Source organism: Geotrypetes seraphini, chromosome 17 (genome assembly GCF_902459505.1).
Source record: "Geotrypetes seraphini chromosome 17, aGeoSer1.1, whole genome shotgun sequence".
Lineage (NCBI taxonomy): Eukaryota > Metazoa > Chordata > Amphibia > Gymnophiona > Dermophiidae > Geotrypetes > Geotrypetes seraphini.
Window position 1 is genome coordinate 49,099,760 of NC_047100.1, and position 18,143 is coordinate 49,117,902.

An 18,143-nucleotide genomic window follows, 5' to 3' on the forward strand; every position below is an offset into this window, starting at 1 on the left:
CAGCAGGATCGCGAAGTCAGCGTCAGCGATCCCTGCGCTGCTTCCTGCGCCACGGTCCCGCCCCTCCTCTGACATCAGAGGAGGGGCGGGATCGCAGCGCAGGAAGCAGCGCCTAAGCAGCGCAGGGATCGCTGACGCTGACTTCGCGATCCTGCTGCGGACTGCTTCACAGGTGGTGCAGGAAGGTCAGTGGGGCGAGCGGTCCTTCGGGGATAGGGGGGGACTGAACGGCAAGGCCGGGAGCACCCCCTTAGGGCTGGCACCCGGGGCGCACCGCCCCCCCCCTTGGTACGCCACTGTCTCCAAGAGATCCATCTTGCCTATCCCAGACTTTCTTGAAATCAGACAGACAGTCTCTTGTCTCCACCACTCTACTGTTCCACACATTTACCACACTTTCTTAAAAAATGTATTTCATTAGATTACTCCTGAGCCTATCACCTCTTAACGAATTGCTAGGCTAAAAGATGCTGGGAACAAATATGTGGAGAGTGATGAGGAGAAAGCAAATGTGCTAAACAAATACTTCTGTTCTGTGTTCACAGAAGAAAATCCTGGAGAAGGACCGAGATTGTCTGGCAAAGTTACACAAGAAAATGGAGTAGATTCTGCGCCGTTCACGGAGGAGGGTGTTTATGAGCAACTTGAAAAACTGAAGGTGGACAAAGCGATGGGACCAGACGGGATCCATCCCAGGATACTAAGGGAGCTCAGAGAGGTTCTGGCGAGTCCTATTAAAGACTTGTTCAACAAATCTCTGGAGACGGGAGTGATTCCTGGGGATTGGAGGAGAGCGGATGTGGTCCCTATTCATAAAAGTGGTCACAGGGATGAAGCAGGAAACTACAGGCCGGTGAGCCTCACTTCAGTTGTTGGAAAAATAATGGAAGTGTTGCTGAAAGAAAGGATAGTGAATCCTTGAATCTAATGGGTTACAGGATCCGAGGCAACATGGCTTTACAAAAGGTAAATCGTGCCAAACGAACCTGATTGAATTTTTTGATTGGGTGACCAGAGAGCTGGATCGAGGACATATGCTAGATGTAATTTACTTGGATTTCAGCAAAGCCTTTGATACAGTTCCTCATAGGAGGCTGTTGAACAAACTTGAAGGGCTGAAGTTAGGACCCAAAGTGGTGAACTGGGTCAGAAACTGGCTGTCGGACAGACGCCAGAGGGTGGTGGTTAATGGAAGTCGCTCGAAGGAAGGAAAGGTGACTAGTGGAGTCCCTCAGGGTTCGGTGCTGGGGCCAATCTTGTTCAATATGTTTGTGAGTGACATTGCTGAAGGGTTAGAAGGAAAAGTGTGCCTTTTTGCAGATGATACCAAGATTTGTAACAGAGTAGACACCGAAGAGGGAGTGGAAAATATGAAAAAGGATCTGCAAAAGTTAGAGGAATGGTCTAATGCCTGGCAACTAAAATTCAATGCAAAGAAATGCAGAGTAATGCATTTGGGGATTAATAATAGGAAGGAACCGTATTTGCTGGGAGGAGAGAAGCTGATATGCACGGACGGGGAGAGGGACCTTGGGGTTATAGTGTCCGAAGATCTAATGGCAAAAAAACAGTGTGACAAGGCAGTGGCTGTTGCCAGAAGGATGCTGGGCTGTATAAAGAGAGGCGTAGTCAGTAGAAGGAAGAAGGTGTTGATGCCCCTGTACAGGTCATTGGTGAGGCCCCACTTGGAGTATTGTGTTCAGTTTTGGAGACCGTATCTGGCGAAAGACATAAGACTTGAGGCGGTACAGAGGAGGGCGACAAAAATGATAGGAGGCTTGCGCCAGAAGACGTATGAGGAGAGACTGGAAGCCCTGAATATGTATACCCTAGAGGAAAGGAGAGACAGGGGAGATATGATTCAGACGTTCAAATACTTGAAGGGTATTAATGTAGAACAAAATCTTTTCCAGAGAAAGGAAAATGGTAAAACCAGAGGACATAATTTGAGGTTGAGGGGTGGTAGATCCAGGGGCAATGTTAGGAAATTCTACTTTACGGAGAGGGTAGTGGATGCCTGGAATGTGCTCCCGAGAGAGGTGGTGGAGAGTAAAACTGTGACTGAGTTCAAAGAAGCGTGGGATGAACACAGAAGATTTAGAATCAGAAAATAATATTTAATATTGAACTAGGCCAGTTACTGGGCAGACTTGCACGGTCTGTGTATGGCCGTTTGGTGGAGGATGGGCAGGGGAGAGCTTCAATGGCTGGGAGGGTATAGATGGGCTGGAGTAAGTCTTAACAGAGTTTTCGGCAGTTGGAACCCAAGCACAGCACCGGGTAAAGCTTTGGATTCTTGCCCAGAAATAGCTAAGAAGAAAAAATAAAAAAAAATAAAAAAATTTCAATTAAATCAGGTTGGGCAGACTGGATGGACCATTCGGGTCTTTATCTGCCATCATCTACTATGTTACTATGTTACTTTCATTCCAGAGTTTCCTTTCAAATGAAAGAGACTTGGCTCATGTGCATTTAAACTTCTCCATCATATCTCCCCTCTCCTCCAAAGCAGTGGCATACCAAGGTGGGGAGGGGGACGGTCCGCCCTGGGTGCAACCTTAAGGGGGTGCACAGCCGGCTAGGCCCCTTACCATTGTGGCGCTTCCGCCCGCCCGACAACTATTATGAGATGCAGTAACTAGAACTGCACACAGTACTGTATTTGAAGTGATGCAGCACAATGGAGTGATATGACATTATAACATTTTCATCTTTGTTTTCCATTCCTTTCCAGTGCTATAGAAAAAAAAAGTCAGGAAAAACAAAAAGGGTGGTAAACCTCAAAATCAAAAATGCAAGTTTAAAAGCTTTGTAGCAGGAGACTAATGCACAATTGTGCATATCAACCAAGTTTTAATCCAAATTTCCATAATTTTATATAGTACAGCACAGAATATATAGACTCCTGATGAAGGTACAGGCTGCTGAAACATGCTCCATTGTTGAGTCTGTAGTACATCCATTATCTGAATTTTGTTGCTTCATTCTTTATATAGAGTTTTTAATAAAGTGATTTTATTTTGAACTCCCGCTCTCATTTTGGGTATTTGTGACTTTTCCACTCCTTGCATTGTTGATAGAAAAAAAAAAAAAAAGTGTCACATACAGTGATAAAGGCATTAAGGCCCAGATTCTCTAAAAGTGCGTCCCGATTTTAGGCAGCTATAGACGTCCTACAGCTGTCTAATCAGCCAATCGGGATGCACGTTTTTTTAAAAAAAATGCTCCCCAGGCAGGCCGCCTATATTGAAGGCGAGGCCCGCAAGACACCTAGGCCCTGATTCTGTATAGGACGCCCGGGAGAGGCGTCCTATTCAGAATCGGCCTAAACTAAACCCCGATTCTGTAACCGGCGTCCATGTTACAGACGCGGGTTAGAGAATCGGGTTAGATTAGACACGGCCCGCTACACTTATCGCGGCAAGGGATCTCTCTGCCGCTATAAGTATAGCGGGCCGTGGCCCCCTGACTGATCACTGGCAGGAGGGTGCCCAAACCCTCCTGCCCGAAGACGCACCCCCCTCCCCGACATTACCGCCCCCCTCCCCCCCCCGACATTACCGATCCCCCCCCCGACAATATCGGTCGCTGGCAGGAGGGTGCCCAATCCCTCCTGCCTGAAGACGCACCCCCCCCGGCGCTAACAACCCCCACTCCACCAAACCTGTTCTTACAGATGGGTCTTGCACGTCGAGCAAGCAGGCACGCCTCGTCGAAATGAGGCGGGCCCGCCCCTTCCCGGCCCATCCCGCCGAAGCCTAAGGCCTGATTGGCCCAGGCTCTAGAAGCCTGGACCAATCAGGCCTTAGGCATAGCGGGTCCGCCCATCCCCACTTAATCTAAGGCCTGATTGGCCAATCAGACCTTAGACTTTGTAGGGATGGGCGGACCCGCTATTCCTAAGGCCTGATTGGTCCAGGCTTCTAGAGCCTGGGCCAATCAGGCCTTAGGCTTCGGCAGGATGGGCCGGGAAGGGGCGGGCCCACCTCATTTCGACGAGGCGTGCCTGCTTGCTCGACGTGCAAGACCCATCTGTAAGAACAGGTTTGGTGGAGTGGGGGTTGTTAGCGCCGGGGGGGGGGGGGGCGGCTTCGGGCAGGAGGGATTGGGCACCCTCCTGCCAGCGACCGGTATTGTCGGGGGGGGGGGGGGGAGCGGTCGGTAGTGTCGGGGAGGGGGGTGCGTCTTCGGGCAGGAGGGTTTGGGCACCCTCCTGCCAGTGATCGGTCAGGGGCCACGGCCCGTTATACTTATAGCGGCAGAGAGATCCCTTGCAGCGATAAGTATAGCGGCCGCGTTTACTTACAATGTAGACCAGCATTTTGCTGGCCTACATTTTTAAGCTTCTCATCTACTAGGGAGACGCGTAGGGCCGCCTAGGTTCAGCCTAAGGCCCGCCTAAGGCCCTTAGACGAGCTTAGGCATCTTGCGGGTCTCCCTAGGCTCCCGGAGGCGCCTTCAGGCCTGCCTGGGGAGCATTTTTTTTTTTTAAAACGTGCATCCCGATTGGCTGATTAGACAGCTGTAGGACGTCTACAGCTGCCTAAAATCGGGACGCACTTTTAGAGAATCTGAGCCTAACTGCCTAATAAATTAAACAGATGCAAAGCAGCAGTCAAAGAGAGATTAATAATAATTTATTTTCTTATATACCGCCCTACCAGTAGTTCTGGGTGGTTCACAACAGGAAAAAGCTGAGACATTTCAGCACATGATACAATTTCAAAACACACAAACTGCATACATCAATCTAGTATTACATAATAAAATATTACAAAAAATTACTTTAACATGCATTAAAAAGAATAAAAACCGAAACACCTCATTATAATATCAAAAATAGCATTCTTGTTTATCAAATAAATGGGTTTTTAATGTTTTCCTAAAGGTACGGTAACAGTAGGATTGAACAATCATCGGACTTAACCAGGATTTCATCTTCCCTGCCTGGTACGCCAAAGTCCTGTCCAAAAAAGTCTTATAAAGACAGGCCTTTGGGGTAGGGAAGATAAACTTACCCAAATTTCTAATACCTTTTGTTGAATAAGAGAATTTCAAATAGGAAGTCAGATATGAGGGCAATAATCCGAAAAGTGCCTTATAACAGAAGCACCCAAACTTGAAAAACATTCTGGCCCCAAAAGGTAGCCAATGCAGTTTGGTATAAAAAGGACTAACATGGTTGTATTTTTTAAGATCAAAAATCAGGCAAACTGCAGCATTTTGTACCAGTCGAAATCTTAATAAAATTTTTTGGGGTAATCCCAAATAAATTATATTGCTCCCTGATACTCTATCGAGCCCTGAAAGCTCTCCTTCTGCCTAAAACCTATCTCTCTGATAAATTTTTCTGACTCCTTCCTGCCTTGTTGTATCTCTGAAATACTTGGTGTATCTCTGATATTCTTCTGGATATACCTAACCTTTCTCGGCTTACAAATGTAATTGAAAATATTTTCTGTAACATCGCTGTCTGTGTACAGTCTCTTCCTCTGTAAAAAGCTCTGAACTGCTTGTGGTATTGCGGTATACAAAAATAAAGTTATTATTATTATGATATGGAGCTAGATGCTGGATGAGGGGTGTTGGTAATAATCAGAATTAGAAATCCAGCTGCAGTGTTTCAAGTTTCTTTATTTTTTATATACTGTATCAAAACAAGTGTCTAAACGGTGTACAATATAAAAAGATTGAAGAAAACAATTAAAATAGGTAAATAAAAGCAATATTTTATCAAATATTAAAAATACTAGACGGATTCACATTGACATACATGGAACAAAAAGGAAGTTGAGGAGGGAAAGGTTTTTTAAAATATATCGAAGTAAAATTAGTAAAAAGGGAAGGTAAATGGGGAGTGGAAGAACATTAGGAAGGGGATCGCTTCAGAAGAAGCGTTTGGCGTTTCAAGGCTTCACAAGAGTTAAAGGTTTGAGAAGCAGAAACTGGTACTAGAGAGTAAAGGCGTCTTTAAAGAGAAAAGTTTTAAGTTTGGCTTTAAATTTTTCAAGAGAGTTCTCTAATCGAAGATCTAATGACCAGGTGTGTCTCCTCGCCACTGCTTAAGAACATAAGCAATGCCTCCGCTGGGTCAGACCTGAGGTCCATCGTGCCCAGCAGTCCGCTCACGCGGCGGCCCAACAGGTCCAGGATCTGGGCAGTAATCCTCTATCTATACCCCTCTATCCCTTTTTCCAGCAGGAAATTGTCCAATCCTTTCTTGAACCCCAGTACCGTACTCTGCCCTATTACGCCCTGTGGAAGCGCATTCCAGGTGTCCACCACACGTTGGGTAAAGAAAAACTTCCTAGCATTCATTTTGAATCTGTCCCCTTTCAATTTTTCTGAATGCCCTCTTGTTCTCTTATTTTTCGAAAGTTTGAAGAATCTGTCCCTCTCTATGCCCATCATGATCTTCTAAGTCTCTATCATATCCCCTCTAAGTCTCCTCTTCTCCAGGGAAAAGAGTCCCAGTTTCTCCAATCTCTCAGCATATGAAAGGTTTTCCATCCCTTTTATCAGACGTGTCGCTCTCCTCTGAACCCTCTCGAGTAACGCCATATCCTTCTTAAGGTACGGCGACCAATATTGGACGCAGTACTCCAGATGCGGATGCACCATCGCCCAATACAATGGCAGGATAACTTCTTTCGTTCTAGTAGTAATACTCTCCTTGATTATACCTAGCATTCTATTCGCTCTCTTAGTGGCCTCTGCGCACTGTGCCGTCGGCTTCAATGTCATGTCCACCATTACCCCCAAGTCCCTTTCTTGGGTATTCTCCTTCAATAACATCCCTCCAATCGTATAGCTGTACTTCGGGTTTCTGCTTCCCACATGTAGTACTTTACATTTCTCAACGTTGAACTTCATCTGCCCATTCCCCTAGTTTGTTCAAGTCCCTTTGCAATTTTTTGCAGTCCTTTTTAGTCTGAGCTCCACTAAATAGTTTGGTGTCGTTCGCAAATTTTATTATCTCACACTTTGTTCCTGTTTCTAGATCATTTATAAATATATTAAATAGCAGCGGCCCAAGCACCGAGCCCTGCGGGACACTACTCGTAACCCTCCTCCAGTCCGAGTAGTGGCCCTTCACTCCTACCCTCTGTTTCCTACCCGCCAAACAGTTTCTGATCCATCTATGTACGTCTCCTTCCACCCCATGGTTCTTCAGTTTCTGAAGTAGGTGTTCATGGGGTACCTTGTCAAAGGCTTTTTGGAAATCTAGATATGATGTCTATGGGGTCTCCTCTGTCCATCCGTTTGTTAATTTCTTCGAAGAAGTGCAATAAGTTCATTAGGCACGATCTCCCCTTGCAGAAACCATGTTGGCTGGTTATCAGAAGTTTGTTTCTTTCAAAATGTTCATCAATGTTGTCTTTTATCAGTGCCTCCGCCATTTTTCCCAGAACGGAAGTCAGACTCACCGGTCTGTAGTTTCCCGGGTCACCTCTTGATCCCTTTTTAAAGATGGGCGTAACGTTGGCTATCTTCCAATCCTCCGGGATCACGCCTGTTTTTAGGGATAGATTGCAAATTTGTTGCAGTAGTTCCGCTATCTCCTCCTTTAGTTCCTTCAGAACCCTTGGATGGATTCCGTCCGGACCCGGGGATTTGTCAGTTTTTAATTTTTCTTCTTCCATAGATGTTAATTTTTCTGCTTGATCTCCATTGAAGATTTGCTTGGGTTCCGGTATGTTGAATGTGTCTTCATTTGTAAATACAGACAAAAAGAACACGTTAAGTCTTTCTGCTAGTTTCTTTCTCCTCCTTCACCACTCCCTTCCTGTCTCCGTCATCCAGCGGTCCCACCTCCTCCCTAGCCGGCTGCTTCCCTTTTAACATATCTAAAGAACGGTTTGAAATTTCGTGCTTCCCTGGCTAACCTCTCTTCATACTCTCTTTTGGATTTTCGAACCACACGGTGACATTCTTTTTGATACTTCCTGTGCTCTTTCCAGTTCCCCTCAGTTTTGTCCTTTTTCCATTTCTTGAATGAATTTTTCTTATTTCCTATCGCTTCCTTCACTATTTTAGTTATCCACGCCGAGTCTTATGTTCGACTCTTTTTCACCCCTTTCTGAACCTGGGGATATACAGATTTTGCGCCTCGCTCACCGTGTCATTGAAAAAAGACCAGGCATGTTCTACTGTTTGCCATTTCTTGGAAGTGTTCCTAAGTTTCTTTCTTACCATTTCCCTCATTGCTTCGTAGTTTCCTTTCCTGAAGTTGAAAGTTGTCGCTATGGTTCTCTTTCCTTTCGGTATTCCTACTTCAACCTTGAATTTGATCATATTATGATCGCTGTTTCCCAACGGTCCCACTACTTCCACTTCCTTTGCAGGTCCCCTTAACCCATTTAGGATTAGATCAAGAATGGCATTTCCTCTCGTTGGTTCTCTAACAAGCTGCTCCATGAAACAATCTTGTGTAGCCTCCAGGCATTCTATCTCCCTAGCGCATTTTGAGCTTCCAAGACTCCAGTCTATCCCAGGATAGTTGAAGTCTCCCATAATAACCGTGTTACCGCTTTTGCATTCTCGCTTCATCTCGGCTTCCATTTCTTCATCGATATCCCCAGTTTGCCCGGGTAGACTATAGTATAGGCCCATCTTTATTTCAGGCCCTTCCTTCCCGGTATTTTAACCCAAAGCGATTCCAGCTTGTTGGTCGTCTCTGCTGTGTCCTTTCTTGTCGATTGTATGCTTTCTTTTATGTATAGGGCTATTCCATCTCCTTTTTGTCCTGACCTGTCCTGGCGATAGAGCTTGTACCCCGGCAGTGCTGTATCCCATTTGTTATCTTCATTCCACCATGTTTCAGAGACTCCAATGATGTCTATGTCCTTTGCATTGGCCATGGCTTCTAATTGTTTCTTAGGCTCCTTGCATTAGTATATATGCAATTTAGATCCTGGTGTTTTCTTGTCTTCATTTCCTTTCCCTGCGCTTTGGTCTCTAGCTTCTTCTCTTATGCTACAATCCTTCTAACCTCCTCTTCTGGGTTAGTCAACTCCTGTAATTTGCCCATTGTTTCTTCCCAGCCTTTTTTCCCCTTAGTATCTTCACGGGATACCTTCTTCCGAATCGTTGACGCTTGGTTGACTGTCGGCTTTCCCCTTCTTCTTAGTTTAAAGCCTGTTCTATTCCTCTCCTGATGTTGTTTGCTAGAGGTCTAGTTCCCGTCGCGCTCAGGTGCAGTCCATCTCTCCTGTAGAGCTTGCTCTTGCCCCAGAACGTTGTCCAGTTCCTCACAAAGTGGAATCCTTCTTCCTCATACCATCTCCTCATCCACGCATTTATTGATTGTAGTTCCTCCTGCCTTATCACATCTGGCCTCGGTACCGGTAGGATCTCTGAGAACGCTATCTTCCGAGTCCTCATCTTCAGCTTCCTTCCCAGAATCTTGAACTGTTCTATCAGCGTGCTTCTTCAGTAGTCTCTCCTGCTGACATCATTCGTCCCGATGTGGATCATTACTGTGGTCTCTTCCGTCTCCGCTCCTTCCAGGATCTTTCCAATTTTGTTCATGATGTCTTTGGTTCTTGCTCCTGAGAGGCAGGTCACTAGTTGATCCTCTCTCCCTCCAGTTATGTGGCTGTCCACATGCCTCAGGATCGAGTCTCCCACTAGGATCGCTGACTTTTCATTCTTTAATTTTCACTTCGGTCTCAGGTCAATGTCCTTGGAGTGCTTTGCTGCTTCTTCTTCTATGTCCTCGGTGTGCTTCGCCATTTCTTCTTCTTGGCAATGACTTGCCATTTTCTCCCCCTCATGCGGTGTTCCTCTGTGGGCGTCTTCTTTATAGTCATCTGCTTCTTGTTTTCCCTTCCATGTTGGTGTTGGTGTAATTTCATCTTCCATCTGGAGTTCGTTCTCTTCCACCCTCCTCCTGTAGGCTTCCTCAATGAATTTCTCGAGTTCCCTGACCTCCTCCTCATTGTGTCTCTCATTCATGAAGTCTTCAGCTGTCCTGATTGGGTCCTCCGTAGTGTAAAGACCTTCTAGCTCCTTTATCTTGTCCTCTAGTCGCTTAACTTCCTTCTTCAAGCTTTTCAGCTCCTGACACCGACCGCATACATATGACTGTCTCCCCGAGGGGAGGTAGTCATACATATGACAGTCTGTGCAGAACACTGGAAAGCTCATCTTCTGGTTTCCCTCTGCTTCCATTGTCGTTCCTACTTTAAGATAACAGTTAACAGTTTACGTGTCACCTGCTGATGTTACGTACGTAAGTGCCCTCTGTGTCTGCTTTGTGTCCTCTCTCTCTGTCTTCTGCTGGTGTCCTCTCTCTTTCTCTCTCTCTCTGCCTGCTGCTGGTGTCCTCTCTCTCTGCCTACTGCTGGTGTCCTCTCTCTCTCTGCCTGTTGCTGGTGTCCTCTCTCTGCCTGCTGCTGGTGTCCTCTCTCTCTCTCTGCCTGCTGCTGGTGTCCTCTCTCTTTCTCTCTCTCTCTGCCTGCTGCTGGTGTCCTCTCTCTTTCTCTTTCTCTCTGCCTGCTGCTGGTGTCCTCTCTCTCTCTCTGCCTGCTGCTGGTGTCCTCTCCCGCTCTGCCTGCTGCTGCTGTCCTCTCTCTCTCTCCCTCTCTGCCTGCTGCTGCTGTCCTCTCTCTCTCTCTCCCTCTCTGCCTGCTGCTGCTGTCCTCTCTCTCTCTCCCTCTCTGCCTGCTGCTGCTGTCCTCTCTCTCTCTCTCTCCCTCTCTACCTGCTGCTGCTGTCCTCTCTGCCTGCTGCTGGGGTCCTCTCTCTCTCTCTCTGCCTGCTGCTGTTGTCCACACTCTCTCTGCCTGCTGCTGGTGTCCACACTCTCTCTGCCTGCTACTTGTGTAGTGACTCGCCCCTTCTGAAGGCCCTTCTGAAGGCGCTCTCGCTAAGGCGAGCGCCTTTAACGCTCGCCTTCGACGTGCACCGAACGGCTGAGCGCCGTTGGCTCCTCCCTTTTTAAGGGGGAGCTTCGGATTGGTGCCTGGCTGACATCAGAGGGGTGGGCGGCGCTATCACTCGCCTCTGCCCCTCACTCTTGCCTGCCCTGCTTCTCCGATTCCTTCTTTCTTTCTCCCCTCTCTCAGCTCCTCTTCGCCTGCCTCCTGACTTGCTCCTGCCTACCCTGCTCACTGGGCTCTGATGTTATCATGTCTTGGCACCTCCCCTTTTAAGGGGGAGCTTCAGATCGGTGCCTGGCTGATATCAGAGGGGTGGGCGGAGCTATCTCTCGCCTCTGCCCCTCACTCATGCCTGCTCTGCTTCTCCAATTCCTTCCTTCTTTCTCCCCTCTTTCAGCTCCTCTTTGCCTGCCTCCCGACTTGCACCTGCTTGCCCTGCTCACTGGGCTCCAATGTTATTGTGCCTTGGCTCCTCCCCTTTTAAGGGGGAGCTTCGGATTGGTGCCTGGCTGACATCAGAGGGGTGGGCGGAGCTATCTCTTGCCTCTGCCCCTCACTCTTGCCTGCCCTGCTTCTCCGATTCCTTCCTTCTTTCTCCCCTCTCTCAGCTCCTCTTCGCCTGCCTCCCGACTTGCTCCTGCCTGCCCTGCAGTCAGAAAAAGTACCAAGTCAACCAATACCACATATGTAAGGATGTATGTGCAGTAATAGTCACTTGAAGATAAAATTATTTTTTCTGAATAAGTTCTCAGTGGCAGGAACCAGGTTACTGTACAATGGCATTGTAAAGTGTTTAGATGATAGAAGCGGCTCATAAATGTGAGTTTTATATTTGTAGATATGTGGGGAAAGTGCAGATAAAAGTTATGATAAAAGAAGTAGATGGGTACAATGAGTTCAGACTAAAGTTTAAGAGGGAGTTTTGATGCTTCAAGATTAGTCCTTTAACTTGGTGCATGATGTTATGACATTAGCACTTCTGGGGTTCTGCATGAAGCTCTAGATCTTCTGTGATAGGGACATCATTGTCTTTAATTTCAGGCATTAGATGTTCTACTTACTCTCCTTTAATCTCTGTGCTGTTACCAGAAGCCCCAGAGTACACAATGGATCCATTATCATGGAATATTATGTAGTGTCGACAAAATTTCACATTTTCATTCCTTTCCAAGTCCCGCTGCGACCATTCTGAAATATTACAAAATATGGTGGTCAAATGCAGACTCATGTCCCTGTAACCCAAATCTATTACCTCCCTACTCCGTCTTCATACTCTCTGGAGATGTCAGGTGGATTCCTGAATTTGACACAAATTTATTTCATCTATACCGCCCAGAACCAATTTTTATCACTTATATCCTAAGTGATTTTGTACAAGTCCCAGCTTAAGGTGAAATTTAGTCATATCTATTAATTTCATTAATTTCATTAATTTCTTGGGTGCTGCCATGTCAGTCTGAATAAGCTAGCTGGAGGTAAAAGTGCTGATTTTTGTCTATTTTATATAGGTTGGTGCCTCCTGAAATTCTCCAGCGTGTTCCTGCTAAATCAGATTAAGATTCTATATGCTGCATCCATGCCCCATCTGATCACTGCAGCATAAACAATTTATCTATAGACTATGCACATGTACCACTTGAGAGAAAGCAGAGAACTCTACGAGTCCCTCAAAACCAAAATCTTCTGGGATAGTTATCAGACTGGCATGGAAAGACTCAAGGAAAGGAAATCAATAGGTATGGCCTAATTTCATCTTCTCTAACATACCCATCTGAAAAAGTAGGCTATAAAAACATAAATCAATCTACAGAACTAAATGGTTAATTAAATAGTTAAATATAAAGCGACAGAACCATTAGAAGACAACTTAATTTGTAGCAAATATTTCTCTTCACTTTCTTAAACTAAGTAATGCTGACAGGAACAAGCCTCAGAAAACGGAGCAATATATCTCATACTGGAATTTCTTCCAAGAGAAGAAAGTTTTCTCCTGATGACATCATAGGCTTGGACCCGTCCTGCCTACCATTATTTCAAATATCAATTACTTAATTACTTTATTAATAAATTAATTGCTTTCTTATTAGTATCTTCTTATTTAATCTAACATAACTCTTAAACAATTCTTCAAATTTTAATATTTCATTAACTTTCATTAAATTTATTAAAACTCTCATAACTAGCTAATATTAAAAATTAGAGAAAAACTACAATTAAGCTGAACACCCAGGACCGGCAGCATAACACACAAACATAAGACTTGCCATATTGGATAACGCAGCAACTTAGCAGATCCTGAACGATCCCATCTAGTCTGCCCAACAGCCAGTGGCGTAGTAAAGGGTGGGGGCGGTCCACCCCAGGTGCCATCTTGATGAGGGCACCCCTCCTCCTTTCTGCACCCCTCCCCTGCCATGCACATGCCTTAACAACCCGTCTACTGTACCACTATCATTTCACAGGTGCAAGCATCAACTTTAACCTGCTGCTTGCGCCAACGTCGGCTGTCCCTCCGACGTCACTTCTGAGTCCTGTGCCTAAGAAGTGATGTCAGATGGAGAGCTGACCCAGGCAACTAGTTGGCAATGTTGCTCATGCTGGGGAAGTTAAAAGAAGTAGGGGGTAGGTAAAGGATGCGAATGCGGGGGGGCGGGGCAGGGAAGGAGTGGGTAGGCAGAGAAGAGAGAGGGCTGCCTCTCACCCTTGCTACGTCACTGCTAAACATCTTTTTGTAATGTTAAACTAAACCTTAAGCTTATACAGTACTCCCCCGATATTTGCGGGGGTTCCATTCCAGGCACCCCCGTGAATCTTGAAAAACCACGAATATGGTTTTCAGCGGGGGAGACAGGAGAGGGCAGCCAGAGTGCCGGCGAGTGAAGGAAATCACTCGCAGTATGCTCCGACCGCCTCTTCCACTAAAGCTGCTTTGACACGCAGCTCCTGATTGGTGAGGCCCGACTTTAGTGCAGGAAGAGGCTGTCGGAGCATACAGCGAGTGATTTCCTTCACTCGCCGGTGCTCCGGCTGCCCTCTCCTGCCCAGTCATTTGCGGTCGGGTACCGCGAATGACTGGGACCACGAATCGCCCCCTTCCTTTCTACACTCTCTTCTCCATTCTTCTTAATTTGTACTTAAGTTGCTGTTCAGTCATTATACTGTCCAAATGTATTCCACTGTGAATATTGGCTTGTAACCTGTTCTGACCTACTGGGAGGATGGGATAGAAATTGAATTAAATAAATAAATAAATAAAATGTTCTACATAAAGCCGATGTGTTGGGTGCTTTTTAAAATCTTTTCAGAATAATCAAATGTATTTGTTAGTTTATTAGCTTTATTGCATGCATTAGCTATTGATTTAAATTGTACAAGCAGAGTATTTTCTGTTTTATATGGACGCTATTTATGCTCTGCTTGTTGGACTTGCTTTTTCATGTCTAATAAATCCTTTGTAAACCATGGATTTTTTATTTTATTTTGATAATCTTTTTTGTGTACAACATAATAATTGTGGAACAACCTCGTCTAAGACAGATTTAAGGGTATCATTCCATTTTGTAATCTGTTCATGGAGTGAGAGTCTGAAATACGTTCAAGATTTAGCCGAGACTGTTCAATTAAAGATGTAGGGGTGATTACACTCAAATCTCTTCAGAGATATTGTCTATAGACATGAACTGATCGAAAACTATTTGTTCTGAAGGTAAATGTAATGAGAGAATGGCAAGGAAAAGGTCCTAGTTTTTGTAATCGAATATTTATTCAATTTAAGAGACAATTTGGTCACTAGTGTGCCCATTATTATGTGTGGGTTTAAGAATGTGAATAGACAAATCTAGGTCTGAAACACCTGTAATAAAGTCTTTGCCTATAGATGCTGTTGGATTATCAAAGTGAATATTAAAATCACCTAAGATGATCAGATTTGGAACATTCAAGCAGAAATCTCAGATGATTTCTTGTAAATAAGTTGTAGAACTAATTGTTGCTGGTGGAGGATGGTATAGCAATAGGATGTCCAGTGGTATATCCAATACAAGTCTAAATTGAAGCATTGGGTACCGAGAAGTAATCAATGGGCACTGAGAAGTATTCATTGGTACCGAGCATCGATGGATCTTGATTTATGACCGAGCGAGATCCGGTACCATAAGGCCTCAATAAGCTATATTTAAGCTGGGCTAGTACCGATGTAGATAGGAAGGGTATTGATGCCAATTAAAATTGCAACTTCATGGCTACCCTCCATAATGTAGCTCCAGTTGTACATGCTGGAATGGATACATCTGTATCGTGTGCTTTGAAGCTGGTACATAAGGTGCAGCACAGTGTCAAAGCATTGTAACCCCAAGGAAGAGGCACGCTTCAGAGATGACAGCCTGAATCGAAGAACAATGGTATCAATGTAAGGCATGGATCGAGTGACTCTCATGTCAAGGCTTCTCATGTTGAATATGAAGATGATGCTTAAGAATGATGTTAATGCCGACGTCGATGTCCACTGGTATCGACATAAAATGGGATCGGTGCCGAAGGAAAAACAACAAGTACCTGAGGTCCAGGCCTAATAAAGATATAAGTTATTTGTTACTATTGTAATTTAATTTTTATTTTAAGCTCTGGAATATCAGGAGTATTTCCAGACAGAAAAAGAATACAATGGAAAATAACTATCATACATAGACAAGATAAATTCTTGAAGACCAGGTGGGAACCAAGGGTCGAGTGAAAGCTCTGCTGGAAACCTGTCGATGCCCTCGGTAAGGCTGAAGGCAGAAAAATGTCAATAGGTCCCAATAATGTCAAAATTTTCTACCTGTTTCTAACTAACTTAAAAAAAGGAAATAGCGTCAAGAGTAAAGAAAAATCGAAGCGGAAAGGCAAATTTGACTGGACGAAGTTCAGCTACGCCTTCTTCACTCCGCGGAAAACAAGCTGTGGGAAGGCACTCACACATGCACATTACGGGGAGTTTTGAAGCTACGCTAAAAGCTTAAAGTGACAGTACACTTTAACACTGTCCATACCAGGCTGCGTGGATGATGTCGCCCATCTGTGAGAATATGCAGCCTGCTTGTCCTGGGATAACAATGGTATCAGAATTAAAGAAAGCACAGGATAAACACCAAGAATATTCAAGGGTCAGAAAGGGAGGAAAAAGGACAGATTAGAAAAGCCTTAGCTCCGTCACCATTGTCTATATTTTTATGATAGTTGGATCCCCATGTGCAGAAATGCAGAGCACGTATTAAGTACAGCTACAACATGAACAGATGACTCAGAGCATTACCTGTATAGATATTACAGTACTTTCCCCCATACTGAGTAGTGACATCAGGCCCAACAGAAGCATTTGAGAGCGAGGGGAACTGAGCAAACTCTTGGTACAAAGCAGCTATTTCTTCAGGACTTTTCAATACCTGGAAAGAAAAAAATATTTATTGATAAAACCACCCACCTTCCCTTTAAGTAGAGCTGATAGAGCAATGCTGTTAATTGCCATCATTGTCTGGTTAAAAAGTAAGCACAAGACATGCAGTTTAGCCCAAGTCTTCTCAAAACACAAGGTGCTTGGACTGAACTCCCCAGGAACAGCACTAAAGTACAGCAAGCCCTTGGAACAGGAGTGCAGCAGATACTCTTGAAACTGCAGCTAAGAGTATTACAGAAACTCTCCTGGTCCTGAGATTAGGAAGCTACAGAGAAGCCTTGTAATATAATTGTTAATACACTTGAGCAAGCCTTTTGCTGTTCCAGTAAATATTATATAGAGAGGCCTTAAATGTATATCAACCCTATAAATATAAACAAAATAGATAAAGGGAAGATCATTCAATAAATGTATGAAATGATCAAATCATCAATTCTAGCACCATTCATAACTAAAATGAAGGCCATGATAGCGTCTGATATAATCTAAATCAAAATATTTTAAAATTATATCATCATAAATGTTCAAATTATAATTGAAATTGAGTCATAATCCTTATTAACCATTATCCTTATTAATCCATAACCCCAGAGACCATTTTCTTCATGCCCAAGGCGGCTCCAAGTTGTTCAGGGGGAAAATATACATATTTCACACCAAGATATTTAGCCATGCATTTACACAGATATGCCAGTAGAAATGAAGCATCAAGAGAGGCAGTTTCAGATGTCATCGCCAAAGAATGCACATTGGCTCCAATTACTCATAGGATAACGTATAAAATAGCCCTAAAAATTTTCAAAACTCTAGTGTTCAAAGCACCTGCATTTTTAGATAAACTTCTCATACCTTTCTATTCATCCAGAACACTTAGATTAAATGAACAGCACCTTTTGTCTGTCCCATTTCTGAAAGTGATCAATACTCAGATTAATATTTTTTCTGTTACAGCTCCACAACTCTGGAATACCTTATTTAAGGGAGGATACAGTTCTGGACAGATTTAAAGGTTCTCTAAAGAACTTTCTTTTTAAAGATGCTTTTGAAACTTAAGAAATTAGATTGGGATACTGTGGAAACACTTTTTGCCTTAAATCCGGGTCAATTCTATATCCCAGTCTTGTAGCCTTGGTTTCAATCAATACCTTTCCCTATTCGTTTTTCCCTTACATGTTCTTCTGTCCTATAATTTACTGTAGTTCCTTCCTTTTTTTCCCCTCCAATTGTGAACTGCCTACTTTTCAAAGCTATTAATGGAGAAAGCCCATCCTACTGGAACAACTGACTACTAACTCAATCCACCTCGACCAGACACAGGAGAACCCCCTCACTATTCACACATCTGCCAACCAAAAACGTCAAACGAAGAAAACTATATGGCAACGTAATGGCCACCAGAGCAGCAAAACTAGACAGACAAATCACCAATCCGCTGTCTTCGACCAGACTACAAAACCTTCAAAAAAGAAACTAAAACTCTACTCTTCAAAAAATACATAAAACCTATTTAACACGACCAGTTCCTTCCCAATCTCCACCTACCACAATTACCCAACATGTATCACCTCAAGTTCCCGACAATTCTTATGTAAAGTTACAATTCTTATAACCTCCTGATAAATCTTATGTGATCCGCCTTGAACCGCAAGGTAATGGCGGAATAGAAATCACTAATGTAATGTAATGTAACTGTCCCCCTCTTTTACAAAGGTGCGCTAAGTGTTTTAGCACGCGTTAAATCAATTTAGCATGCGCTAAATGTTACCAAACACTAAATGCTAATGCGCCCATTATAGTCTATGGACGTGTTAGTGTTTAGCACGCGC

At 44.3% G+C, this 18,143-nt stretch overlaps 1 protein-coding gene across 1 annotated transcript in view; it reads right to left on the reverse strand.

Annotated features, from left to right (window-relative positions):
- Positions 1-18,143, reverse strand: part of LOC117351462 (acylamino-acid-releasing enzyme-like) — a 252,705-nt gene that overhangs the window by 213,149 nt on the left and 21,413 nt on the right. The window contains 2 exon segments of the mRNA XM_033926761.1: positions 11,945-12,071; positions 16,177-16,306. Of these exon segments, the coding sequence (XP_033782652.1) occupies positions 11,945-12,071; positions 16,177-16,306 (257 nt within the window).